Here is a 23,090-nt window from a genome sequence, read left to right as displayed (position 1 = left end):
TGCATGGCTGTGTGCTAAATTTTATAGACCTGTCAGCAACAGGTGTGGCTGAAACAGCCAAATCCACAAATTTGAAGGGGTGTCCACATACGTTTGTATATATAGTGTACATCTGTCTGCTTTAAATGACTCTCACAAACCAATCTGGCCCCATCTGACGCAATAACCTGGATTATAGTGACACCTGCTGGAAACCACTTAACACAAATTATGCTGGTAACTATTTCGATGCTGGTAACAACTGAACATCATAACCCTGAGAACCACCAGAACCTGTTAGCGTCAATTGAGACAAATCAGTGTGAGAAAGAGAGACAACGCATTGATCCACTCCTTTAATTCATCAACAACATTCTGTGCAAATACTCTACAAATAACACACACGAAAAGCATTCACGTGCATGCGCACAAGCACACCTCAAAAGAGGAATTGATGGTTGATCATACAAGCACCCAGCCATGATTATCAGTCTTTCACATAACAAAATAAATACAAATCCCTTTACACACACTCAAACAAGAGACCACAGAACACAAGGGCAACTTAATTCACAATCTGAAATACAAATCTCATAATCATTATTTTGAGAAAAAATACATAAATGTATTAGAATTTAAAATAGTATTTGCATCCAAATATTGAAATTGTTAACATAAAAAAAAGTGTCTTTAACAATTGTGTCAGCTCTTCTCTAGGCTTCTATGGTTACATTGATAGCTGGTTTCTACATGGTAGACTGTCCATTCTCCTATTCAACTCTACTAAGTACCAGACATAAAAGTCTTTAGTCAATCCCCTAATGTGCATATTACCACGTTAACCATTTCAGTGTCACGACATACGTAGAGCGTTAGTTTTTCCTCCTCCTATGAAGTCCCGGTGCATAAGAATGTCGTACAAAATTAAAACTACAAAACATCAGAAGAAACTAAAAATACACATAACACAGGAGGCTGCTGAGGGGAGGACGGCTCATACTAATGTCTGGAGCGGAATTCATGGAATTGCATCAAATACATGGAAACTATATGTTTGATGTATTTGATACCATTCCATTCCATTAATTCCGCTCCAGCCATTACCACGAGCCTGTCCTCCCCAATTAATGTACCATCAACCTCCTGTGACATAACTATTGAAGTGCCTTGTGGGTAGTCATTTGTACCCAACAATCAAGATGACAGAAAGAGAAACAAAGAAAAACGTTTACATCAAAAACACTGGTAGGAGCACAGAATGCAGTAACATGGCTACCGCTGTAAACTCTCTGTGTGCTTCAAGAAGATGCACAAGGCTTTGTACGTCTCTATTTTCAAAGCATTAAGCTAAGAACATTAACAACTTCATAGTTAAGAACACTATAACAATATGGAAGACAATTAAACGCATTCTACAAGTACCAATATCACTCCATAAAAACACAACCTTATGGAACAAACCTTGGATAGCTTTTCAGAATTCACAGATAAAGGATGAGTCAGATAAGGATGTTCATTTGATAGGGACGATATACAAAACCTTGCCAGGAGCATATCAAACTGACAATCTCTTAGAAAAAAAGAAACTATTGGAACCAAGACTTAAAAAGAACTGATGTTGGCACAAGATGGAGGGAAAGTTGGAGCAGAACTAATGAAATTACTGTTAACGAAAATGCTTAACCCAGTATAAACCAATCTATAGAATTGATGATACAGTACAAGAGACAAAATTCACAAATTCTACAGCACAACAGCAGAGTCATGTCCCAAGTGTAAAACTATAATGGGTGTGTTCATAAATTCACTCTGGAGTGCCAGAGTGAGCTCAGAGTGCGCTCTGGGCGTTCGTAATATTCAGAACGGATATCAGATTGAATTTGCCATTAACAGTGGACAGAGTGCTTGGACGCTTGGACACTGGACGCTTTGGATGAGGAGTAGGGTTGATCCGAATGTTCTGACCTCACAACGGCAGTCAAGCACCCAAGCTAACTGGCTAAAGTTGGCTAGCTACTGTACTTCGACATAAATGAGAGAACACCTCATTCTGACCATTTTATTCACCCTAGCAGAGCTGGTTAGGGTGTTTTCATGTTGTCTAGAGCGTTGGTGACCGTAACTGCTGCCGGCAACAACTGAATTACGGTTTTTGCTGATGTTTACGGACACCGTTCATATTCAATGGGTGTTTGCAAATTCATCAGTTATTCTGCACTCAGACCAGAGTGCTCTGAAATCAGATATCCAGAGTGAATTTACAAACGCATCCAATGACTCAATAATCCAGTGTTTTTTTGTGGGCGGAGCTAGAAAGTTGGCTGTCAGAAGTATTACAATGTTACTCTTAATCCGTCAGTATGCATATTTCAAGACATGGAATATAGGGGTGTTGTGAGATACCCAATGGGCTGGACGATTCTTTTCTTTTCTCAAAGCACTGGAGATGGGGGTGTGTGCTAATGAGTCTGGGCAGGTGTGATGTAGTTGATGTTTGTGTGATGTTGTCCGTTGTGTGCTTTGCAAAACATCAAATAAAATAAAATCTTACAACAACAAAAAACAAGATTCACAATGCTCTAGCTTGAGAAAGTAAGCGCTAAACTCACGTACTGAATGGATGTAGGTGTGATTGTTGTTTTAACGGTTGGGAGTAACCTCATTAAGACCGGAGTGGAAAAGCAAGACTCTGGGATACAGTAAACAGTAAAACAACATGTTTTCAACATTAAGACAACATGATGACGTTGTCTTAAGACCAGAGGCTGTAGTTTGACAGTAAGTCCAGTTTATCTTCTTTCATCTCTCTAAAGCCCTTTAGCTGTATAGTAAGTCAGCTACAACAATACTGGGCCACAACTATTAGTCTATTTTAAGACGTCATTTACATGATGCTCTTAACCCCTTCAGTGACATATACCTGCAGTTGGCTGCTTTCTAAAACCACTGTAGTTTCCCTGGGCATCTGGACATAGCATCCTCCTCCTCTTCTCTTCGTACAATTCTCCTATTCGGAATGTTCCTTGCGTTGCTGCTATAATGCATTACAATATCTAGGAATATCCAGCCATATACAACTCATCCTTGTATTGGAACATGTCCCTTTGCCATTCCCTGAGTGGTTTGTCTGTCTATAGCACAAAAATGAAATGGCACCCTACTTTTGGCTGGAAGTGCACTGTATGGAATCGAGCACCATTTCAGCTTGCCCTCCGTCTATCTCAGTACATGGATTCACTGTCTCTGAGGTTTCCAAACGGCAGACTGAAGGTGCTGCCCAGTCTCTTGGTGACTCCTCCCCCTTCCCTGTTTTTCTTCCTGTTCCAGTTGAGTAAGGAGACGGAGCTCTGGGCCTTAGCCCCACCCATGGTCCGTTGCCAAGCGTTCTCTTTGTCTCCACTGGGGGAGAGCATCACTGACCTCCTCTCCACCTGAACAAACACACACAACACACATTACTGATGCACCAAAGCACTCGAACACACACACACACACACACACACACACCACACACACACACACACACACAAACACAAACAAACAAAACTACCTGTGTTTCGTGTGCGTGCAGTGCTATGAAACATACCTGTGTGTCGTGTGTGTGCAGTGCTATGAAACATACCTGTGTGTCGTGTGTGTGCAGTGCTACGAAACATACCTGTGTATCGTGTGTGTGCAGTGCTACGAAACATACCTGTGTGTCGTGTGTGTGCAGTGTGATGACGCCGAGCTCCACTCCTCGGTCACTGCAGCTCTTCAGGTTGTGAACCACCTCTCCATGTTTAGCCCACTTACAGTTCTCTCCATCCACCACCACGATGTAGTCCCCCTCTCTCAGACCTGCCTCCTGAGAACACACACATACACAGTATATTTCAGTGGGGCATGAAATACTGTACATTTTCAGTTTGAGGAAATAGGAATAATAGGAATGCAAAGGAGGGTTAAGACGAGAGACAGGGTACGACCATCTCACCTCAGCACATCCCCCCGGCACGACTCCAGCCACCAGAACAGGAGAGTCTCCTCTGAGAGTTAGCCCCAGACCGCCCTCCCCTCGCTGGAGACACACCAAACGCACCGGCCCCCAGCGCGCCCGTGCACAGAACACTGACAAGGGACCCTGCAGGGGAGACAGCGAGAGACCATCTTCATTATAGGACTCATCATTCATTTAAAAAACATCACCATCAAAATCAGTCAGTCATCGGCGTCATCATTTACATTTAACTCATTTAGCAGACGCTCTTATCCAGAGCCACCTACAGTTAGTGCATTCATCTGAAGACGGCTAGGTGGAATGAACATCATCCTCGTCGTCATTGTCACCATCATCAGTCTTACCATTTGTATTTTATTTATTTAACTAGGCAAGTCAGTTAAGAACAAATTCTTATTTACAATGACGGTCTGCCAAAAGGCAAAAGGCTTCCTGCGGGGACGGGGGCTGGGATTAAAAATAAAAATAAAAATATACGACAAGACAAGAGGAACACCACAACACTACATAAAGAGAGACCTAAGACAACAACATAGCATGGCAGCAACACAACAGGGTAGCAGCACAAAACACGGTACAAACATTATTGGGCACAGACAACAGCACAAAGGGCTTAGAAGGTAGAGACAACAAAACATCATGTGAAACAGCCACAACTGTCGGTAAGAGAGTGTCCATGATTGAGTCTTTGAATGAAGAGATTGAGATAAAACTATCCAGTTTGAGAGTTTTTTGCAGCTCGTTACAGTTGCTAGCTGCAGTGAACTGAAAAGACGAGCGACCCAGGGAGGTGTGGTTTGGGGACCTTTAACAGAATGTTACTAGCAGAACGGTGTTGTATGTGGAGGATAAGAGCTGCAGTAGATATCTCAGATAGTGGGGAGAGGCCTAGAGGGTTTTATAAATAAGCATCAACCAGTGGGTCTTGCGACACGTATACAGAGATGACCAGATTACAGAGGAGTATAGAGTGTAGTGATGTGTCCTATAAGGAGCATTGGTGGCAAATCTGATGGCCGAATGGTAAAGAACCGCTCGAGAGCACCCTTACCTGTCGATCTATAAATTACATCTCAGTAATCTAGCATGGGTAGGATGGTCATCTGTAATCAAAGCGATTACGATAGAGGAAACCAAGTCTAGATTTAACCTTAGCCTGTAGGTATGATATGTGCTGAGAGAAGGACAGTGTACCATCTAGGCATACTCCCAAGTACTTGTATGAGGTGACAACCTCAAGCTCTAAACCCTCAAAGGTAGTAATCACACTTGTGGGGAGAGGGGCATTCTTCTTACCAAACCACATTACATTTGTTTTGGAGGTGTTCAGAACAAGGTTAAGGGCAGAGAAAGCTTGTTGGACACTAAGAAAGCTTTGTTGTAGAGGGTTTAACACATAATCCGGGGAGGGGCCAGCTGAGTATAAGACTATCATCTGCATATAAATGGATGAGAGAGCTTCCTTCTGCCTGAGCTATGTTGTTGATGAAAATTGAGAAGAGCGTGGGGCCTAGGATCGAGCTTTGGGTACTCCCTTGGTGACAGGCAGTGGTTGAGACAGCAGATGTTCTGACTTTATACACTGCACTCTGAGAGAGGTAGTTAGCAAACCAGGCCAAAGACCCCTCAGAGACACCAATACTCCTTAGCCGGCCCACAAGTATGGAATGGTCTACCGTATAAAAGCTTTGGCCAAGTCAATAAAAATAGCAGCACAACATTGATTAGAATCAAGGGCAATGGTGACATCAGTGACACATCCATAACCTGAGTGGAAACAATATTGCATACCAGAGAGAATACTACAGACATCTAGAATGCCAGTCAGTTGAATATTGCTAAGTTTTCCAACACTTTTGATAAACAGGGCAAAATAGAAATTGGCCTATAACAGTTGGGATTCGCTTGATCTCCCCCATTCAAATAAAGGATGCACCATGGCTGCCTTCCAAGCAATGGGAACCTCCCCAGAGAGGAGAGACAGGTTAAAAAGGTCAGAGATAGGCTTGGCGATGATCGGGATAGCAACCTTAAAGAAGAAAGGGTCTAAACCATCTGACCCAGATGTTTTTTGGAGCCAAATTTAAGGAGCTCCTTTAGCACCTCTGACTCAGTGATTGCCTGCAGCGAGAAACTTTGTAGTGGGGCAGGGGCAAAAAAGGGAGGAGCATCGGTGCTAGTCACATTAGAAGGGGTGGTAGATGAGGAAATGTTGGATGGGCAAGAAGGCATGGCTAAGTTGATTAGGAATCCTGACTTAACGAAGTGGTGATTAAAGAGCTCAGCCATGTGCTCCTTGTCAGTAACAACCACATCAATATTAAGAGACATGGGTAGCTGTGAGGAGGGTTTATTCTCCAGGTCTTTAACAGTTTTCCAGAACTTCTTGGGGTTAGACCCACAGAGAGAACTGAGCCTTAAAGTAACTAACTTTGGCCTTCTGGATAGTCTAAGTGCACTTAGTTCTCATTTGCCTGAATGAGAGCCAGTCAGACTGAGTATGCGTGTGCCGAGTGATTTGGCAAATGGAATTCTTGATGTGGAGTAACTCTGCCAGATCATGGTACAACCAGAGGCTGAACCTGTTTTTAATTCTCATTTTCTTTATGGGGGTGTGTTTGTTAACAATTCCACTGAAAATATAAAAAAGAAGGTCCAAGCAAATTCAACAGAGGGGATCAAGCTAAAGATGATCAAGGACAACAACCACCCAAGCCACTGCCTGTTCACCCCGCTATCATCCAGAAGGCGAGGTCAGTACAGGTGCATCAAAGCAGGGACCGAGAGACTGAAAAACAGCTTCTATCTCAAGGCCATCAGACTGTTAAACAGCCACCACTAACATTTAGTGGCCGCTGCCAACATACTGACTCAACTCCAGCCACTTTAATAATGGGAATTGATGAAAATTATGTAAAAATGTACCACTAGCCACTTTAAACAATGCCACTTAATATAATGTTTACATACCCTACATTACTCATCTCATATGTATATGTATATACTGTACTCTATATCATCTACTGCATCTTGCCATCTTTATGTAATACATGTATCACTAGCCACTTTAAACTATGCTACTTTATGTTTACATACCCTACATTACTCATCTCATATGTATATACTGTACTCCATACCATCTACTGCATCTTGCCTATGCCGTTCTGTACCATCACTCATTCATATATCTTTATGTACATATTCTTTACCCCTTTACACTTGTGTGTATAAGGTAGTAGTTGTGGAATTGTTAGGTTAGATTACTTGTTGGTTATTACTGCATTGTCGGAACTAGAAGAACAAGCATTTCACTACACTCGCATTAACATCTACTAACCATGTGTATGTGACAAATAAAATTTGATTTGAGCTGATTCTATACCAATTACAGAGACCAGGTAATGAAGGAAGGCTTGCTCATGAAAGTTTTTTAGCAAGCGTCTATGACCAATCAGGACAGGTCGTTTCACAGAGCAGCCATTACGAACACAGGCTGTGATCACTAAGATCATTACAGAAAACACCTGACTGATACCTATCAGGATTATTTGTAAGGATAACATCAAGGAGAGTAGCCTTTTCTGGGTGTTTGGAGTCATACCTTGTGGGATTGGTAATAATCTGAGAAAGATTTAGAGAGTTCCATTGCTTTAGGACCTGGTCAGGTGGTTTAAGCATGTCCCAGTTTAGGTAACCTAGCAGGACAAATTCAGATTTAGCTTAAATGGGCCAGGAGAGACCTTAGGGCATTTAGGGTACAGGCCTGTGCTGATGGTGGACGATAAAACCCAGCAACAGTCAACAAAGAGCTATTTGAAAGTTTAACGCTTAAAACCATCATATCAAATTGTTGGGGGACAGACTTGGTGGAGACAACCGAGCAATGAATATGTTCCTTGGTAAAAAATTGCCACTCCACCACCTTTGGAAGATCTGTCTTGCCGAAAAAGGTTATAACCAGAAAGGTTAACATCAGTGTTCAAAACAATCTTTCTTAATCACGTCTCAGTAATGACCAACACATCTGGATTGGAGCTGTGAACCCACACTTTCAATTTATCCATTTTAGGTAATAAGCTTCTAGTGTTAACGTGCAGAAAACCCAGGCTTTTACGAGAGCAGAAATCAGTGAAGCAAATATCAGAGCACAAATCAGAATTGGAGCTAGCAACAGTAGATGGGCCAGGGTGTACATACACATCTCCAGATATCATCAGCAGTAATACAATCAGGGCACGGCAGAGGACAGGCGGATCTCTACAGTGTTGATTTATGACACTTGAATGTGCATGAGATGGCAACAAGATCATATTGTACAGCAATTTCATCAGGTAACATGAATACAAAGAGGTGGTTAGAATAGGATGGGAGGCCAAAAGTGTGTGTAACCAATAGAGTCAGAGTCCTGAGTGTGGGAACAAACAGTCTATCCCAAGGTTGGCTAAACAAGCAAGTTCATAGTCAACAAAGCAAGCAGGAGTCATGAGGCAAATAGCATAAAGCACAAGAAAAAAATATTGACTTGGGGCTAGCCATTGTAAGTTCAGAGTCACTCGCCCCAACAGTGCGTGTGTGTTGGAGGCGAGTGAAAGATCGGGAGAGAGGGGGGAGTGTGGTGGGGGTACCTCTACCATACAGGGAGAGACAGGCCAGGGCAGACAGTGAACAGAAGGCTAGGTGGAATCCAAGCAGCAGTCCAGCAGGCAACGGGAGTAGGTGTCACACCCACTTGGGAGAAGCTTTTTTTGGGAGGCAGATTCCTTGAAGAAAATTCCAGCCTATCTAGCTAGCAAGTCTGTCCGGTTTTTTTTCCACGTGGAAAAGGAGGTCGTTAGCTAGCTATATCTCTTCAGTTTCAACGAATGGTCCTTACCGACATCCAAACAAAGTTGTCCTGTGGCAGTTGTATTTGAAATCCTCTTCTGATGTGATCAAAGCAACAACATTGTTTCTTATTGAGTTAATTTACAATTTAAGTGTCATGGCTGCATATCAGTTCAAAATACTGTATTACTGTATTGTATTGTAATGACCTCTGCACAGATGGAGGGTGCTTCAAAGGCCTCTGCATTTGGGTGGGGAAGGCTGTGAAACTCCACTGCCATTGTTGGTGTCAAGGGCTTTGACACCCTTCACACCTCAGTGCTAATTGTCTGATCTGTTCTGTCTTAGAACACTTGGTAGCCTTAACTTAGCATTCAGTCCCTATAAAGTAAAATATATCACTGTCATTTATTTTCTTCTTGGCTTTAAAAGTAGCTTCAGACTAAACATTACTCACTCAGTTCCAGGTTGGATGGTGTTTTCAGGTTTCTTGTGCTTCTTTTGCCAGAGCATTTTCTGTATAGACCTTGGAAATAAGAATCTTTGGTAGTAGGAATCCTTCCAGGTAATTTTGTTCAAAATCAGGTTGTAGGTTTGGAGTTTTGATTTGGAGTGAAGGTTATGTTGTGGAGTGTAGAATTCTGTATATGTCCTTATGGAAAAATCGACGTTTATCTAAATCCATCTTTTTGTAAAAACATGCTAGAAAATGTGGCAGCCCATCTGCTCATGATCTCTCTCTGCTCTCTTGTGGACCACCAAAAATATAAAATAAAGACTTACCAGCCTTCGGAAGATGTCAGTGACTTGGACAGTGGAGAAATTGGGTGGAATTATATCAGGCTTCTGCTGGGTTTGAGCTGAGGAAGAAGAGAGACAAATGATAAATTACTGTTTCTAACAGATAATCTGTCAAAATAAGGAAACATTTGAGTAAATGAGGGATACAAAGTATTTTCAAAGCAGGTGCTTAGGGTCATATATAAAAATGCCCAGATGCACATTATTTTGGCAATCATAGCTAATTAAATAAAATAAAAAAAGAGATCTGTGACTTCGAAAGAGGGGTCTCAAAGGAGCATAGGGGGTTTAAATTGTGTGCGCGTGTGTGTGTCTCAGTCAGTAGATCTCAACCCAATTGAACATTTATGGGAGATTCTGGAGTGACACCTGAGACAGCATTTTCCAACACAATCAACAAAACATCAAATTACTGAATTTGTTTTTAGTATATGTGTTTTTGCATGTACATTGATTAATCTTATGCTTCACAAAGATAAATAACAAAAATCTAAACTGATCCAAATCAGTTACCTACATTTATTGCACCCGTTACTGAAATTGTTGTTACAGTTTAAATGGTACAGATAGTCTTCTTATCAACTTTTCTAACAGTCATTCTGAATGTAGGTGTGGGTGAATAAAAACTCTAATTGTTGGATATCCTAACTGGCTGGATTCCAATAAGAATTACACATCACTTTGCATAATGTGATTTACAGGCCTGATGTGGCCTGTAAACCAGGAGTTTCATAACACCACTGTGTTAGGGTAAAACTAGGCAATCAAAGTAAGGCCTTATGATATAAGTATTGCATAGTCATAGATAATAATGATAGCATTTGCCTTGGTACACACTCAGTGAAAGCCACAGGCCTTTAGAATGAAATACTTAAACAACCATGTCTGTCACTAACAAATACTGTCATGGGTGGTAACTCTACAATTCACTCAAAAAGAAAAAGCAACCAGGAATATATGATAATTAGGCTTTACACCTTATAGTTTTAAAACACCAAAAAATGATTTACTGTAACACTAAAAGGTGTTAATTTCATACACTGAGAAAGCACTGTGTGTCATCAGGGCAAAGGGTGGCTACTTTGAAGAATCTGAAATATAACAAATATTTTGATTTGTTTAACACTTTTGTTGGTTACTACATGATTCCATGTGTTATTTCATAGTTTCGATGTCTTCACTATTATTCTACAATGTAGAAAATAGTAAAAATAAAGAAAAACCCTTGAATGAGTAGGTGTGTCAAAACCTTTGCCTGGACTCTGTATTTAAAATAGGACAAGTTTGACTAGAGCGCATTTAAGTCTGGCCAATACTATACAGTGCATTCGGAAATTATTCAGACCCCTTGACTTTTTACACATTCCACAGTTACAGCTGTATTCTAAAATTAATTTTTTAAATTTTTATTCCTCATAAAATCTACACACAATACCCTATAATGACAAAGCGAAAACAGGTTTAGACATTTTTGAAAATATATAAAAATAGAAAAAAGAAATACCTTATTTACATAAGTTCAGGCCCTTTGCGATGAGACTCGAAATTGAGCTCAGGTTTCCATTGATCATCCTTGAGATGTTTCTACAATTTGGAAGGGCACACACCTGTCTATATAAAAAGGTCCCACAGTTGACAATGCACGTCAGAGGGAAAAAAGCAAGCCATGAGGTCAAAGGAATTGTCCGTAAAGTTCCGAGACAGGATTGTGTCGAGGCACAGATCTGGGGAAGGGTACCAAAAACAAGTCTGCAGCATTGAAGGTCCCCAAGAACACAGTGGCCTCAAACATTTTTAAATCGAAGAAGTTTGGAACCACCAAGACTCTTCAAAGAGCTACAGTGGTTTCTCATTTAACCTCTTGGGTAGGTGGCAGTATTTTCAAGTCCGAATGAAGGTAGGCCTTGAAATACATCCACAGGTACACCTCCAATTGACTCAAATGATGTCAATTAGCCTATCAGAAGCTTCTAAAGCCATGACATCATTTTCTGGAATTTTCCAAGCTTTTTAAAAGGCACAGTCAACTTAGTGTAATTAAACTTCTGACCCACTGGAATTGTGATACAGTGAACTATAAGTGAAATAATCTGTCTGTAAACAATTGTTGGGAAAAATGACTTGTCATGCAAAGTAGATGTCCTAACCGACTTGCCAAAACTATAGTTTGTTGACAAGAAATTTGTGGAGTGGTTGACAAACGAGTTAATGACTCCAGCCTAAGTGTATGTAAACTTCCGACTTCAACTGTATATTGGAAGATATTTCTGTAATTCAGTGATATTTATTCCCATAGTAAGTCGTTATGGATCCATAACTAAATAAACAAACAGGCATTTTGAAAGAGTATTTTAATCATTATTTTATTAATGAAGCATGAAGATGCCATTATTAGTTACATTGTTTTAGTTTGAAAGTGCAGACTGACACTAAGAACAGCAGGAACGTTTCCCTAGTCAGAGTTCAATGCCCCTTAAATATTTTGGAGTTGATTTCATTTTCAAATAAAGCAAAATTATCGAGAAAAAGGCCATTCTTGAACATGGGGTGAGACATTTTTACAAAATTTGTAAATAAAGCCAGTTTGTTATTTTGAATGATTTACTTCTGTTTTTAGAGGGAGAAAAATCAAAAACCTACAGTCATCTCATGGGTCTCCCAGTCGAGGCCGGCATGGGTATTGAACCAGCATATGTAGCAATGCAGTGTCTTAGACCGTTGCGCCACTCAGGCGCTGTACAACATGACCGGTCGGCAGTGGCCTACAGTACTACAGTAAGAGCAAAATAATCCTAACAAAATAAAATAAGTTTTAGTAAGTAATACTGAAGTTGTGCACAATTATCAGTTTCTATTTAAGTTTATGTCACCCATTCATTGTCAGTTAGAGAGACACAGTAGGACCCAAAAGCATAATCAGTGCTTTAACTCCCTGGGGAGAAGGGCCTTGATCAGGGAGGTGCCCAAGAACCCGATGGTCACTCTGAAAGAGCTCTAGAGTTCCTCTGCGGAGATGGGAGAACCTTCCAGAAGGTCAACCAACTCTCTGCAGCACTCCAACAAACAAGGCTTTATGGTAGAGTGGCCAGATGGAAGCCACTCCTCAGTAAGACACATGACAGCCCGCTTGGAGTTTGCCAAAAAGGCAGCTAAAGGACTCAGACCATGAGAAACAAGATTCTCTGGTCTGATGAAACCAAGATTGAACTCTTTGGCCTGAATGACAAGCGTCACATCTGGAGGAAACCTGGCACCATCCCTACGGTGAAGCATGGTGGTGGCAGCATGTTTTTCAGCGGTAGGGACTGGGAGACTAGTCAGGATCAAGGGAAAGATGAACGGAGCAAAGTACAGAGATCCTTGATGAAAACCAGCTACAGAGCACTCAGGACCTCAGGCTGGGGCGAAGGTTCACCTTCCAACAGGACAACAATGACCCTAAGCACACAGCCAAGACCACGCAAAGAGTGGCTTTGAGACAAGACTCTGAATGTCCTTGAGTAGCCCAGCCAGAGCCCAGACTGGAACCCAATCAAACATCTTTGGAGAGACCTGAAAATAGGTGTGCAGCGACACTCCCCATACAACCTGACAGAGCTTGGGAGGATCTGCAGAGAAGAATGGGAGAAACTACCCAAATACAGGTGTGCCAAGCTTGTAGCGTGATACCCAAGAAGACTCTAGGCTGTAATCACTGCCAAAGGTGCTTCAACAAAGTACTGAGTAAAGGGTCTGAATACTTAAATGTGATATCAGTTTTTTTTTTTTTTATTACATTTGCAAACATTTCTAAAAACCTGTTTTTGCTTTGTCAAAAAAAGCAATTTTAGAATAAGGCTGTAAGATAACAAAATGTGGAAAAAGTCAACGGGCCTGAATACATATTTATATATATTTATTGTTATTGCATTGGGACATAGTCACTGACCAATAATCTGCAATAAGGGAAATGGCCACTACGGAGGCACCAATAAGGTCGCACTCACCTGTGCAACAGTACAGGACAGATTCATAATGAAAGTATCTGTCATTATTGTTTTTGTGGGAGGGGTTTTGGAGGACAACTGGAGGTCTACTTTGAGTGGCGCAGCAGTCTAAGGCACTGCATCTCAGTGCTAGAGGCATCACTACAGACCCTGGTTCAATTCCAGGCTGTATCACAACCGGCCATGATTGGGAGTCCCATAGGGTGGAGCACAAATGGCACAGCGTCACCCGGGTCAGGGTTTGGCCGGGGTAAGCAGTCATTGTAAATAAGAATTTGTTCTTAACCTAGTTAAATACAAATAAATTAAAGTATGGATAGGTTTTTCAAAATGGTGGTAAGGACAGTGATACCATCTTAAAATGTAACCCATCATGGTAAATGAAGTATAGCTAGCTATAAAACCAATGGTTTTTACATGGCTAAAGGAGAAGGATTACCATATTTACTGTCTTCAGAAAACTCAATATCTTCTGAGGAAGTGGCCTGGGAAAAATAATGGGATGGTAAAACCTATTTCAGTCATGGTTTAAGAAATTCAAAAGGTGTTATGATCCTATAAAAAAAATTGATCATGGAGGTACAGTCCGTTAAAGTAGATGGTCAAAGAAAACGAATTGCCTTGAATATACTACTTGATGAACAGTTATGCCTCATAAATCTATATAGACTGAATAATGACGATCCAAACTTCTTTGAAAACATTTATTATAATCAAATTAATCTCCAAGATACAAATAATTATATTATAATGGTAGGGGACTACAACACAGTTTAGGTACATCAGTGGACCAGAAAGGCAATCATACTATCAACTATCACCCTCTGGTGCTCAAAAAGATCAAATATTATGGACACGTTGGAATTTATGGATATTTGAAGGCTTAAAACACATGGATCTCATAAGATATACTTGGAGGCTTAATCAAGCTGTTCGGATTGATTATTTTCTGGTATCCTTTCTATTGTGCCAAAATGTGATCAGACCATTGTGATCAGACCATCAGCTTATTGGCCTCCATGTAACTATGACAGACTTTCCACGAGGGCGGGGATATTGGAAATTTAACAAGGGTTTATTGACGGACACTACTTTAACAAAAACAAAGGAATTAATAACATACTTTTTGGGGGGCAAAGTACAGGTTCAGCAGACCACTCATCATATGGGATGTCTTTAAAAGGCCATTCAATTCAACATTCATCACAAAAACAGTATCAGTCAGAGAAAAAAACTTAAATCAGAAATAGAAAATCTAACATTACACATCAATTGTGTAGATCAATGTAATGCAGAAGCATTGAATAAACTCAAGGCAAAACAAAAAGGAGTTTGAGGAACTTATTCAGGAAGGATCAGGTTTCATTTATTTAAAACATTTAGAACATTTTATGGAAAACAGCGAAGAATGCTCCAAGTTTTTCCTAAATCTTCAATATAGAAACACAGACAAAAAGAACCTACAAAAAATAGTCAGTCACAATCGATGTAGAAATCCTTCTCTCAGCAAAAGTGATTTTGACTGAGGATGTAAAATAATAAAATGTTCTCGTCAAGTTCCTCCAATCTCACTTGACGAAAAGTTTTGTGATATCATGTGGGGGCAAAACATTTGTATTAGCATTACTTGAAATGATAGGTATCCATCCTGTACTCTGGTTGTGTAAATTGCCGTTTTCACCCAACTCTGTGCCTAATACACCACGGCTCGTGTTCTTTCCCCCACCCTTAGTACTCGGAATCTTGCATGTTCGGAACGAGGTATCGCTCCTTAACCTCTATTCTAAGAACAAACCATTCTTAGTATTCACAAGGGAACACCGGGGACAGAATTTGACCACCTCATATCAGTTCGGTTCGACACATTGAGACAGTCATGGTGGATTAAGGAAATGTAACAAAGTTGGGCTACATAATGCAAGCCCCAACTCAGAATCATTGAACTCTCACTATATCCACTCTGTGTGCATGTTGCGACGGCTCCCTTATTAATAAGTACAATAAAGGTTTTTGATCAAGTATAACCAGATTTGGTGATTGGTTCTGGCTCTCCTCACTTGTTAAATCAGAATATCTACCATGTTAAATCAGAATATCTACCACATTCTTGACGATGAGGATGGGATGTGAAACTTCACCTGGTGACAGCTCCTGAAGACCTGGGTAAACCATGCATGGGAGATTCCAAATTGGCGTATCAGGGAAGCCGCACTCCTTGAAAGGAGCAGCTGGACTCGCCCAAGATCTGAGAGGAAGCGGGCGCGGATGGATACCACATCCCGAACATAGTATTGAGAGAGGTGAGCAGAATAAACCACCAATAGGTTAAGATGCTCCTGTGAGGGTACTCCCAGAAGCGGAGACTCCCTTAAAACTTCTTAGGGCTGCAATCCCATTAACGGGATCGATATGACAACAGCCAGTGAAAGTGCAGGGCACCAAATTCAAACAGAAATCTCATAATTAAAATTCCTCAAACATACAATATTATACACCATTTTAAAGATAAACTTGTTGTTAATCTCACCAGTGTCCGATTTCAAAAAGGCTTTACGACGAAAGCATACCATGCGATTATGTTAGGTCAGCACCTAGTCACAGAAAAACACAGCCATTTTTCCAGCCAAAGAGAGGAGTCACAAAAAGCAGAAAGAGATAAAATGTATCACTAACCTTTGATGATCTTCATTAGATGACACTCATAGGACATCATGTTACACAATACATGTATGTTTTGTTCGATAAAGTTCATATTTATATCCAAAAATCTTAGTTTACATTGGCACGTTATGTTCAGTAATGTTTTGCTTCCAAAACATCCGGTGATTTTGCAGAGAGCCACATCAATTTACAGAAATACTCATAATAAACATTGATAAAAGATACAAGTATTATACATGGAATTATAGATAAACTTCTCCTTAATGCAACCGCTGTGCCAGATTTCAAAAAAGCTTTACGGAAAAAGCACACCATGCAATAATCTGAGTACAGCGCTCAGAGACCAAAACAAGCCATACAGATACCCGCCATGTTGTGGAGTCAACAGAAGTCAAAAATAGCATTATAAATTAGCTTTGATGATCTTCATCAGAATGCACTCCCAGGAATCCCAGTTCCACAATAAATGTTTGTTTTGTTCGATAAAGTCCATAATTTATGTCCAAATACCTCATTTTTGTTCACACGTTTAGCCCAGTAATCCAAATGCTCAATGCACGATCGCTTAGTTCAGACGAAAAGTCAAAAAAGTTATATTACAGTTCGTAGAAACATGTCAAACGATGTATAGAATCAATCTTTAGGATGTTTTTATCATAAATCTTCAATAATGTTTCAACTGGACAATTCCTTTGTCTTTAGAAAGGAAAAGGAACACAGCTAACTCACGGGCACACGCCTGACTGAGCTCATGGCATTCTGCCAGACACCTGATTTAAGCAGCTCTCATTCTCCCCCCCCTACACAGTAGAAGCCCGAAACAAGGTTCTAAAGACTGTTGACATCTAGTGGAAGCTTTAGGAAGTGCAATCGGACCAAATTTTACACTGTATATTGGATAGGCAAAGACTTGAAAACCTACAACCTCAGATTTCCCACTTCCTGGTTGGATTATTTATCTGGTTTTTGCCTGCTATATGAGTTCTGTTATACTCACAGACATCATTCAAACAGTTTTAGAAACTTCAGAGTGTTTTCTATCCAAATCTACTAATAATATGCATATCTTAGCTTCTGGGCCTGAGTAGCAGGCAGTTTACTCTGGGCACCTTATTCATCCAAGCTACTCAATACTGTCCCCCAGCCATAAGAAGTTAAGGGGTCACAGCTGGGGTAACTGACAGAATTGGGTAAACTAAGCAATATCCCAGAGGAATTATTTCAGAGTAAGTGTCCTCTGGGATTGATTGCTGGTGGAACCAGTTTAGAGTAACCAAAAGTCTGGTTGGTTGGATTGATCCCCAGCAGACCAGTGAGGTCAGTTAGGTGAGGGACCAGAGCTAGCGGAGTCTGTGTGTCGCTGTTTGAGTCTGAGTGAGATACTTGAATAGATTAAATTGGGCATTAGAATAGACAGGTATGCCCTGGGTTACAATTGTTAGATGTAAGTGGGGAAGTTTTTTTGGGACCATGTTACATTATTGCAGTAGGTGAAATTCTGGTGTGGAGGCAACACCCTGCCCTAGGCCCATCGAATATACAATATTTTGATAATGGTATGGGTTTTCCTGTGTTTTTGGAAAGAGTCTAAAGTATAAACAGCCCTAAACGGTTTTCTTTGTTTGTCTACCCCTCTGTGTCTGTCTGTCTGTGGTGTGCGAGTGGAACAGGCACCATGGGAGCAAGGGACACGGTATTCCAGATCCCCCCACGGGGGCCCTGAAGGTCATGGCAGATAAGTGGGGAAGGGACATTCTGGACCAGGTGCAATTATGGCATAGGGAAGGTGGTTTTCCTTCGACAGGGACACTGAGTTTAACAATGTTAGACAAAGTCAGGGAGAGAGTGTATGGGTTAAACTGGGTTAAATATAGAAAATGGGAAAGAGAGGCAGAAAGGCATGCACAAAGACCGGATCCATTTAGGGGACAGCCCCGTCAGAATATGGTAGTGCAGACTGAGGAGGAAGGGAATACCGATAAAGACGAGACAGTGAGAAAGAACAAAAAAAGAGGATGAGATTCCCCCCCCTACTCTTTTCCTCCCAATCTCTACCCAGTGCTGCCAGCACCAGTGGCCGCAGCCGGGGCCAACTACCATCCAACGACACCCTGACAGTCGACTCAGACCCCCCTTCCTCCACTGCGCCACCTCCCCTGTTTCTTGGGTTATCTCCTTTTGCCGCAGCAATGGGCAAGGTACTCATGGGCTTGGGCCTGATGCGGAGCCGGGCATGGATGGAGGAGTGACCAGACAAAAGTGAAGGAGACAGCAGCCCCATCAGAAGACGATGATGACAGCATTGACACATCTCTTGTTTCTCCCCCCCTCAAGGATCATCTTCGAAGAATGAAGGATCTGAAGGGCACACCTGCTACGTTTCAGCAATATCCCCTGATGGCGTGTCCCAACCCCCAGCAGCTGATGACGCCGCGGCAGCGGACTTGACCCCCATTGCCTACATTCAAAGGACCTGGAGGCCTGATGAAATCAAATGCATTGTTGAGGACCTGCCTGACCCTAGCAAAGATGCAGTACAGTTTGCAGCAGAGATGAGAGTTTTAGCTGGACAATACAAGCCCTCAGCAGCTGAAATAGCTCACATCTGCAAGAAGAAGCTAGGGTTGAGGTGGGCTGATGTACAAGGAGACTTTGATCTCAATGAACTATGGGCAGAAAATGGTGGGTACCAAGATCAGTTAACAACTTTGATGGGTAGGGTCACGGCAATATATCTGGCCAAAACCGATTGGACAGCCATTCGAGCATGTAAGATGGGAGAGGAAGAGACACTAGAAGACACCTGAAGGCACCTGACCTGGAGAGAGCGGTGAAAACGACGTGCATCAGTTGGGACACTAAGCCACTGGCAACTGTGGTGCAACACTAAGCACCCTGAGAGACAGCAGTGCACCCAGGTGAAGGCACAGGTCAAGAGGGAGAACCTGAAGAGTACCGAACTCAGGAAGGCACAGCTGACATTCTACCAAGGGGCGGCGGGTCAAGGCACGGCTGGAGGAAGAAATTGCTACAACTGTGGTAAACCAGGCCATTTTGCTGCTAGCTGCCCAGAAGGACCTCAACAGCAAAGAGGGAACGACAGGGGCGGATCCAGAGGCAGAGGAGGCAGAGGAGCCCCCCCCCCCCCCACTAGGGGGACAAGGTCTGTGGTATCCCCCTGCCCAACAACAACCATGGCAGCAACCAACCAACCGAGGGAGAATATTGACAGGCGAAGGAGGTAGTAATTGAGTTAGAATCGCCAGAGCAACCAGAACATTTGTTTTTAAAGAGCCATACCCTTCCTCGAATTTAGCCAACAGTGGAGGCTTGCGTCAATGGTGAGTCAATAATATTTCTTACTGATATGTGAGCTGCGATGTCTGTGATTAACTGTACGGCTATGACAAAATCTCCCATGTCTAGTGAAACAGTCAAAACTGTAGGGGCTTCAGGCCTCACATTCAGAGAGCATGTAACCATGCCTCTGCCGGTCTCCTTTTGTGAGGAGAAGTTTCAACATCAATTTCTCTACTCTGACCACTGTCCTGTCAATCTGATGGGCAGGGACCTCCTGTGTAAACTGGGCATCAGCATAACATGTGGCCCAACCGGTTTAACAGTTATTCATGAGGCAGAAGAGGGTGAGCTATTGATGTTAATGTCTTGAGTTGTGCAACTGGTATTACGCATGGGACGTTGATAACCATTTCTCACCATTGACAAGAGACCTGAGATATGAGAACAAATGGCTGTTAGAAAGTGTAGCGCCAGAATCTATCCAGTGTGAAGGGTTGTATTGTAGCAGTGATTTCTGTGCTTTGGGGGTAACTCTAAGCCCTGCACACAAAGAGCTCTACATGTTTGCACCGCATGCAGCCCTGGAAAAATCATGCAGAGTTGAGTGGGAGGATACTGGGGTTTGGATAAAGGGCCTGGTCAATGCTGTTGATTGAGAAATGGGTTTAGATGGGTCAACTTATTCACCCAGCACACTGACATATTGTTACCCCCTGAACTGGGACACAGCATTTGAGAAGGGTGTGCATGGACTTGATCAGCCCTCCTTTGTCACCAATATCATCCTTTTGAGTGAGGACTCGCACCTCGAGGATTTTTTTTCTTCCCCCTTCACCTTTATTTAACCAGGTAGGCTAGTTGAGAACAAGTTCTCATTTACAACTGCGACCTGGCCAAGATAAAGCACAGCAGTTCGACACAAACAACACAGAGTTAAGCATGGAATAAACATACAGTCAATAATACAGTAGCAAAAAAAAAAAAAAAGTCTATATAGTCTGTGCAAATTAAGTAAGATAAGGGAGGTAAGGAAATAAATAGGCCATGGTGGCGAAGAATTTACAATATAGCAATTAAACACTGGATGAACATGCATGTAGAGATACTGGGGTCCAAAGGAGCAAGATAAATAAATATATATATACAGTATGGGTTAAGGTTGTTGGATGGGCTGTTTACAGATGGGCTATGTACAGGTGCAGTGATCTGTGAGCTGCTCTGATACCTGGTGCTTAAAGCAAGTGAGGGAGATGCGTCTCCAGCTCCAGTGATTTTTGCAGTTCGTTCCAGTCATTGGCAGCAGAGAACTGGAAGGAAAGGTGGCCAAAGGAGGAATTGGCTTTGGGGGTAACCAGTGACATATACCTGCTGGAGCGCGTGCTACGGGTAGGTGCTGCTATGGTGACCAGTGAGCTGAGATAAGGCGGGGCTTTAGCTAGCAGAGACTTGTAGATGACCTGGAGCCAGCGGGTTTGGCGACGAGTATGAAGCGAGTGCCAGCCAATGAGAGCGTACAGGTCGCAGTGGTGGGTAGTATATGGGTCTTTGGTGACAAAACGGATGGCACTGTGACAGACTGCATCCAATTTGTTGAGTAGAGTGTTGGAGGCTATTTTATAAATGACATCCCCGAAGTCGAGGATCGGTAGGATGGTCAGTTTTACGAGGGTATGTTTGGCAGCATGAGAGAAGGATGCTTTGTTGCGAAATAGGAAGCAGATTCTAGATTTAATTTGGATTGGAGATGCTTAATGTCATTCTGGAAGGAGAGTTTACAATCTAACCAGACACCTAAGTATTTGTAGTTGTCCACATATTCTAAGTCAGAACCGTCCAGGGTAGTGATGTTGGACGGGCAGACAGGTGCTGGCAGCGATCGGTTGAAGAGCATGCATTTAGTTTTACTTGCATTTAAGAGCAGTTGGAGGCCACGGAAGGAGAGTTGTATGGCATTGAAGCTCGTCTGGAGGTTTGTTAACAGTGTCCAAAGAAGGGCCAGAAGTATAGAGAATGGTGTCGTCTGCGTAGAGGTGGATCAGAGAATCACCAGCAGCAACAGCGACATCATTGATGTATACAGAGAAGAGAGTCGCGCCGAAAATTGAACCCTGTGGCACCCCCATAGAGACTGCCAGAGGTCCGGACAACAGGCCCTCCGATTTGACACACTGAACTCTGTCTGAGAAGTAGTTGGTGAACCAGGTGAGGGAATCATTTGAGAAACCAAGGCTGTTGAGTCTGCTAATAAGAATGTTGTGATTGACAGAGTCAAAAGCCTTGGCAAGGTCGATGAATACAGCTGCACAGTATTGTCTCTTATCGATGGCGGTTATGATATCGTTTAGAACCTTGAGCATGGCTGAGGTGCACCCATGACCAGCTCTGAAACCGGATTGCATAGCGGAGAAGGTACGGTGGGATTCGAAATGGTCGGTGATCTGTTAACTTGGCTATCGAAGACCTTAAAAAGGCAGGGTAGGATAGATATAGGTTTGTAACAGTTTGGGTCTAGAGTGTCTCCCCTTTTGAAGAGGGGGATGATCGTGGATGATCTTTGGGAATCTCAGACGATACGAAAGAGGTTAAACAGGCTATTAATAGGGGTTGCAACAATTTCGGCAGATTATTTTAGAAAGAGGGTCCAGATTGTCTAGCCCGGCTGATTTGTATGGGTCCAGATTTTGCAGCTCTTTCAGAACATCAGCTTTGGGTGGGATTTGGGTGAAGGAGAAATGGGGGAGGCTTGGGCGAGTTGCTGTGGGGAGTGCAGGGCTGTTGACTGGGGTAGGGGTAGCCAGGTGGAAAGCATGGCCAGCCAATTTATCGGTGGTGACAGTGTTTCCTAGCCTCAGTGCAGTGGGCAGCTGGGAGGAGGTGCTCTTATTCTCCATGGACTTTACAGTGTCCCAGAACTTTGAGTGTGTGCTACAGGATGCAAATTTCTGCTTGAAAAAGCTAGCCTTAGCTTTCCTAACTGCCTGTGTATATTGGTTCCTAACTTCCCTGAAAAGTTGCATATCACAGGGGCTATTCGATGCTAATGCAGAACGCCACAGGATGTTTTTGTGCTGGTCAAGGGCAGTCAGATCTGGAGAGAACCAAGGGCTGTATCTGTTCCTGGTTCTACATTTTTTGAAAGGGGCATACTTATTTAAGATGGTGAGGAAGGCACTTTTAAAGAATGACCAGGCATCCTCTACTGATGGGATGAGGTCAATATCCTTCCAGGATACCCGGGCCAGGTCAATTAGAAAGGCCTGCTCGCTGTGTTTTAGGGAGCGTTTGACAGTGATGAGGGGTGGTCGTTTGACCGCAGACCCATTACGGATGCAGGCAATGAGGCAGTGATCGCTGAGATCTTGGTTGAAAACAGCAGAGGTGTATTTAGAGGGCAAGTTGGTTAGGATGACATCTATGAGGGTGTCCGTGTTTTGGGGTTATATCTGGTGGGTTCATTGATAATTTCTGTGAGGTTGAGGGCATCAAGCTTAGATTGTAGGATGACCGGGGTGTTAAGCATGTCCCAGTTTAGGTCCCCT

At 42.4% G+C, this 23,090-nt stretch overlaps 1 protein-coding gene across 1 annotated transcript in view; it reads right to left on the bottom strand.

The window, feature by feature from the left end:
* Positions 1-320: 320 nt before the first annotated feature.
* Positions 321-23,090, bottom strand: part of LOC139578684 (rhophilin-1-like) — a 60,491-nt gene continuing 37,721 nt past the window's right edge. Inside the window, exons 12-15 of the mRNA XM_071406617.1 lie at positions 9,587-9,663; positions 3,956-4,102; positions 3,674-3,826; positions 321-3,410 (exon numbers count right to left, since the gene is read on the bottom strand). Coding sequence (XP_071262718.1) covers positions 3,201-3,410; positions 3,674-3,826; positions 3,956-4,102; positions 9,587-9,663 — 587 coding nt within the window. The 3' untranslated portion in view covers positions 321-3,200. The remainder of the gene's footprint in view (positions 3,411-3,673; positions 3,827-3,955; positions 4,103-9,586; positions 9,664-23,090) is intronic.

The sequence above is a fragment of the Salvelinus alpinus genome, chromosome 6 (assembly GCF_045679555.1).
Source record: "Salvelinus alpinus chromosome 6, SLU_Salpinus.1, whole genome shotgun sequence".
In the NCBI taxonomy this organism is placed as follows: Eukaryota; Metazoa; Chordata; class Actinopteri; order Salmoniformes; family Salmonidae; genus Salvelinus; species Salvelinus alpinus.
The sequence above is the reverse complement of the archived record's forward strand: the minus strand, read 5'-3'. Positions and strand labels throughout refer to the sequence as shown.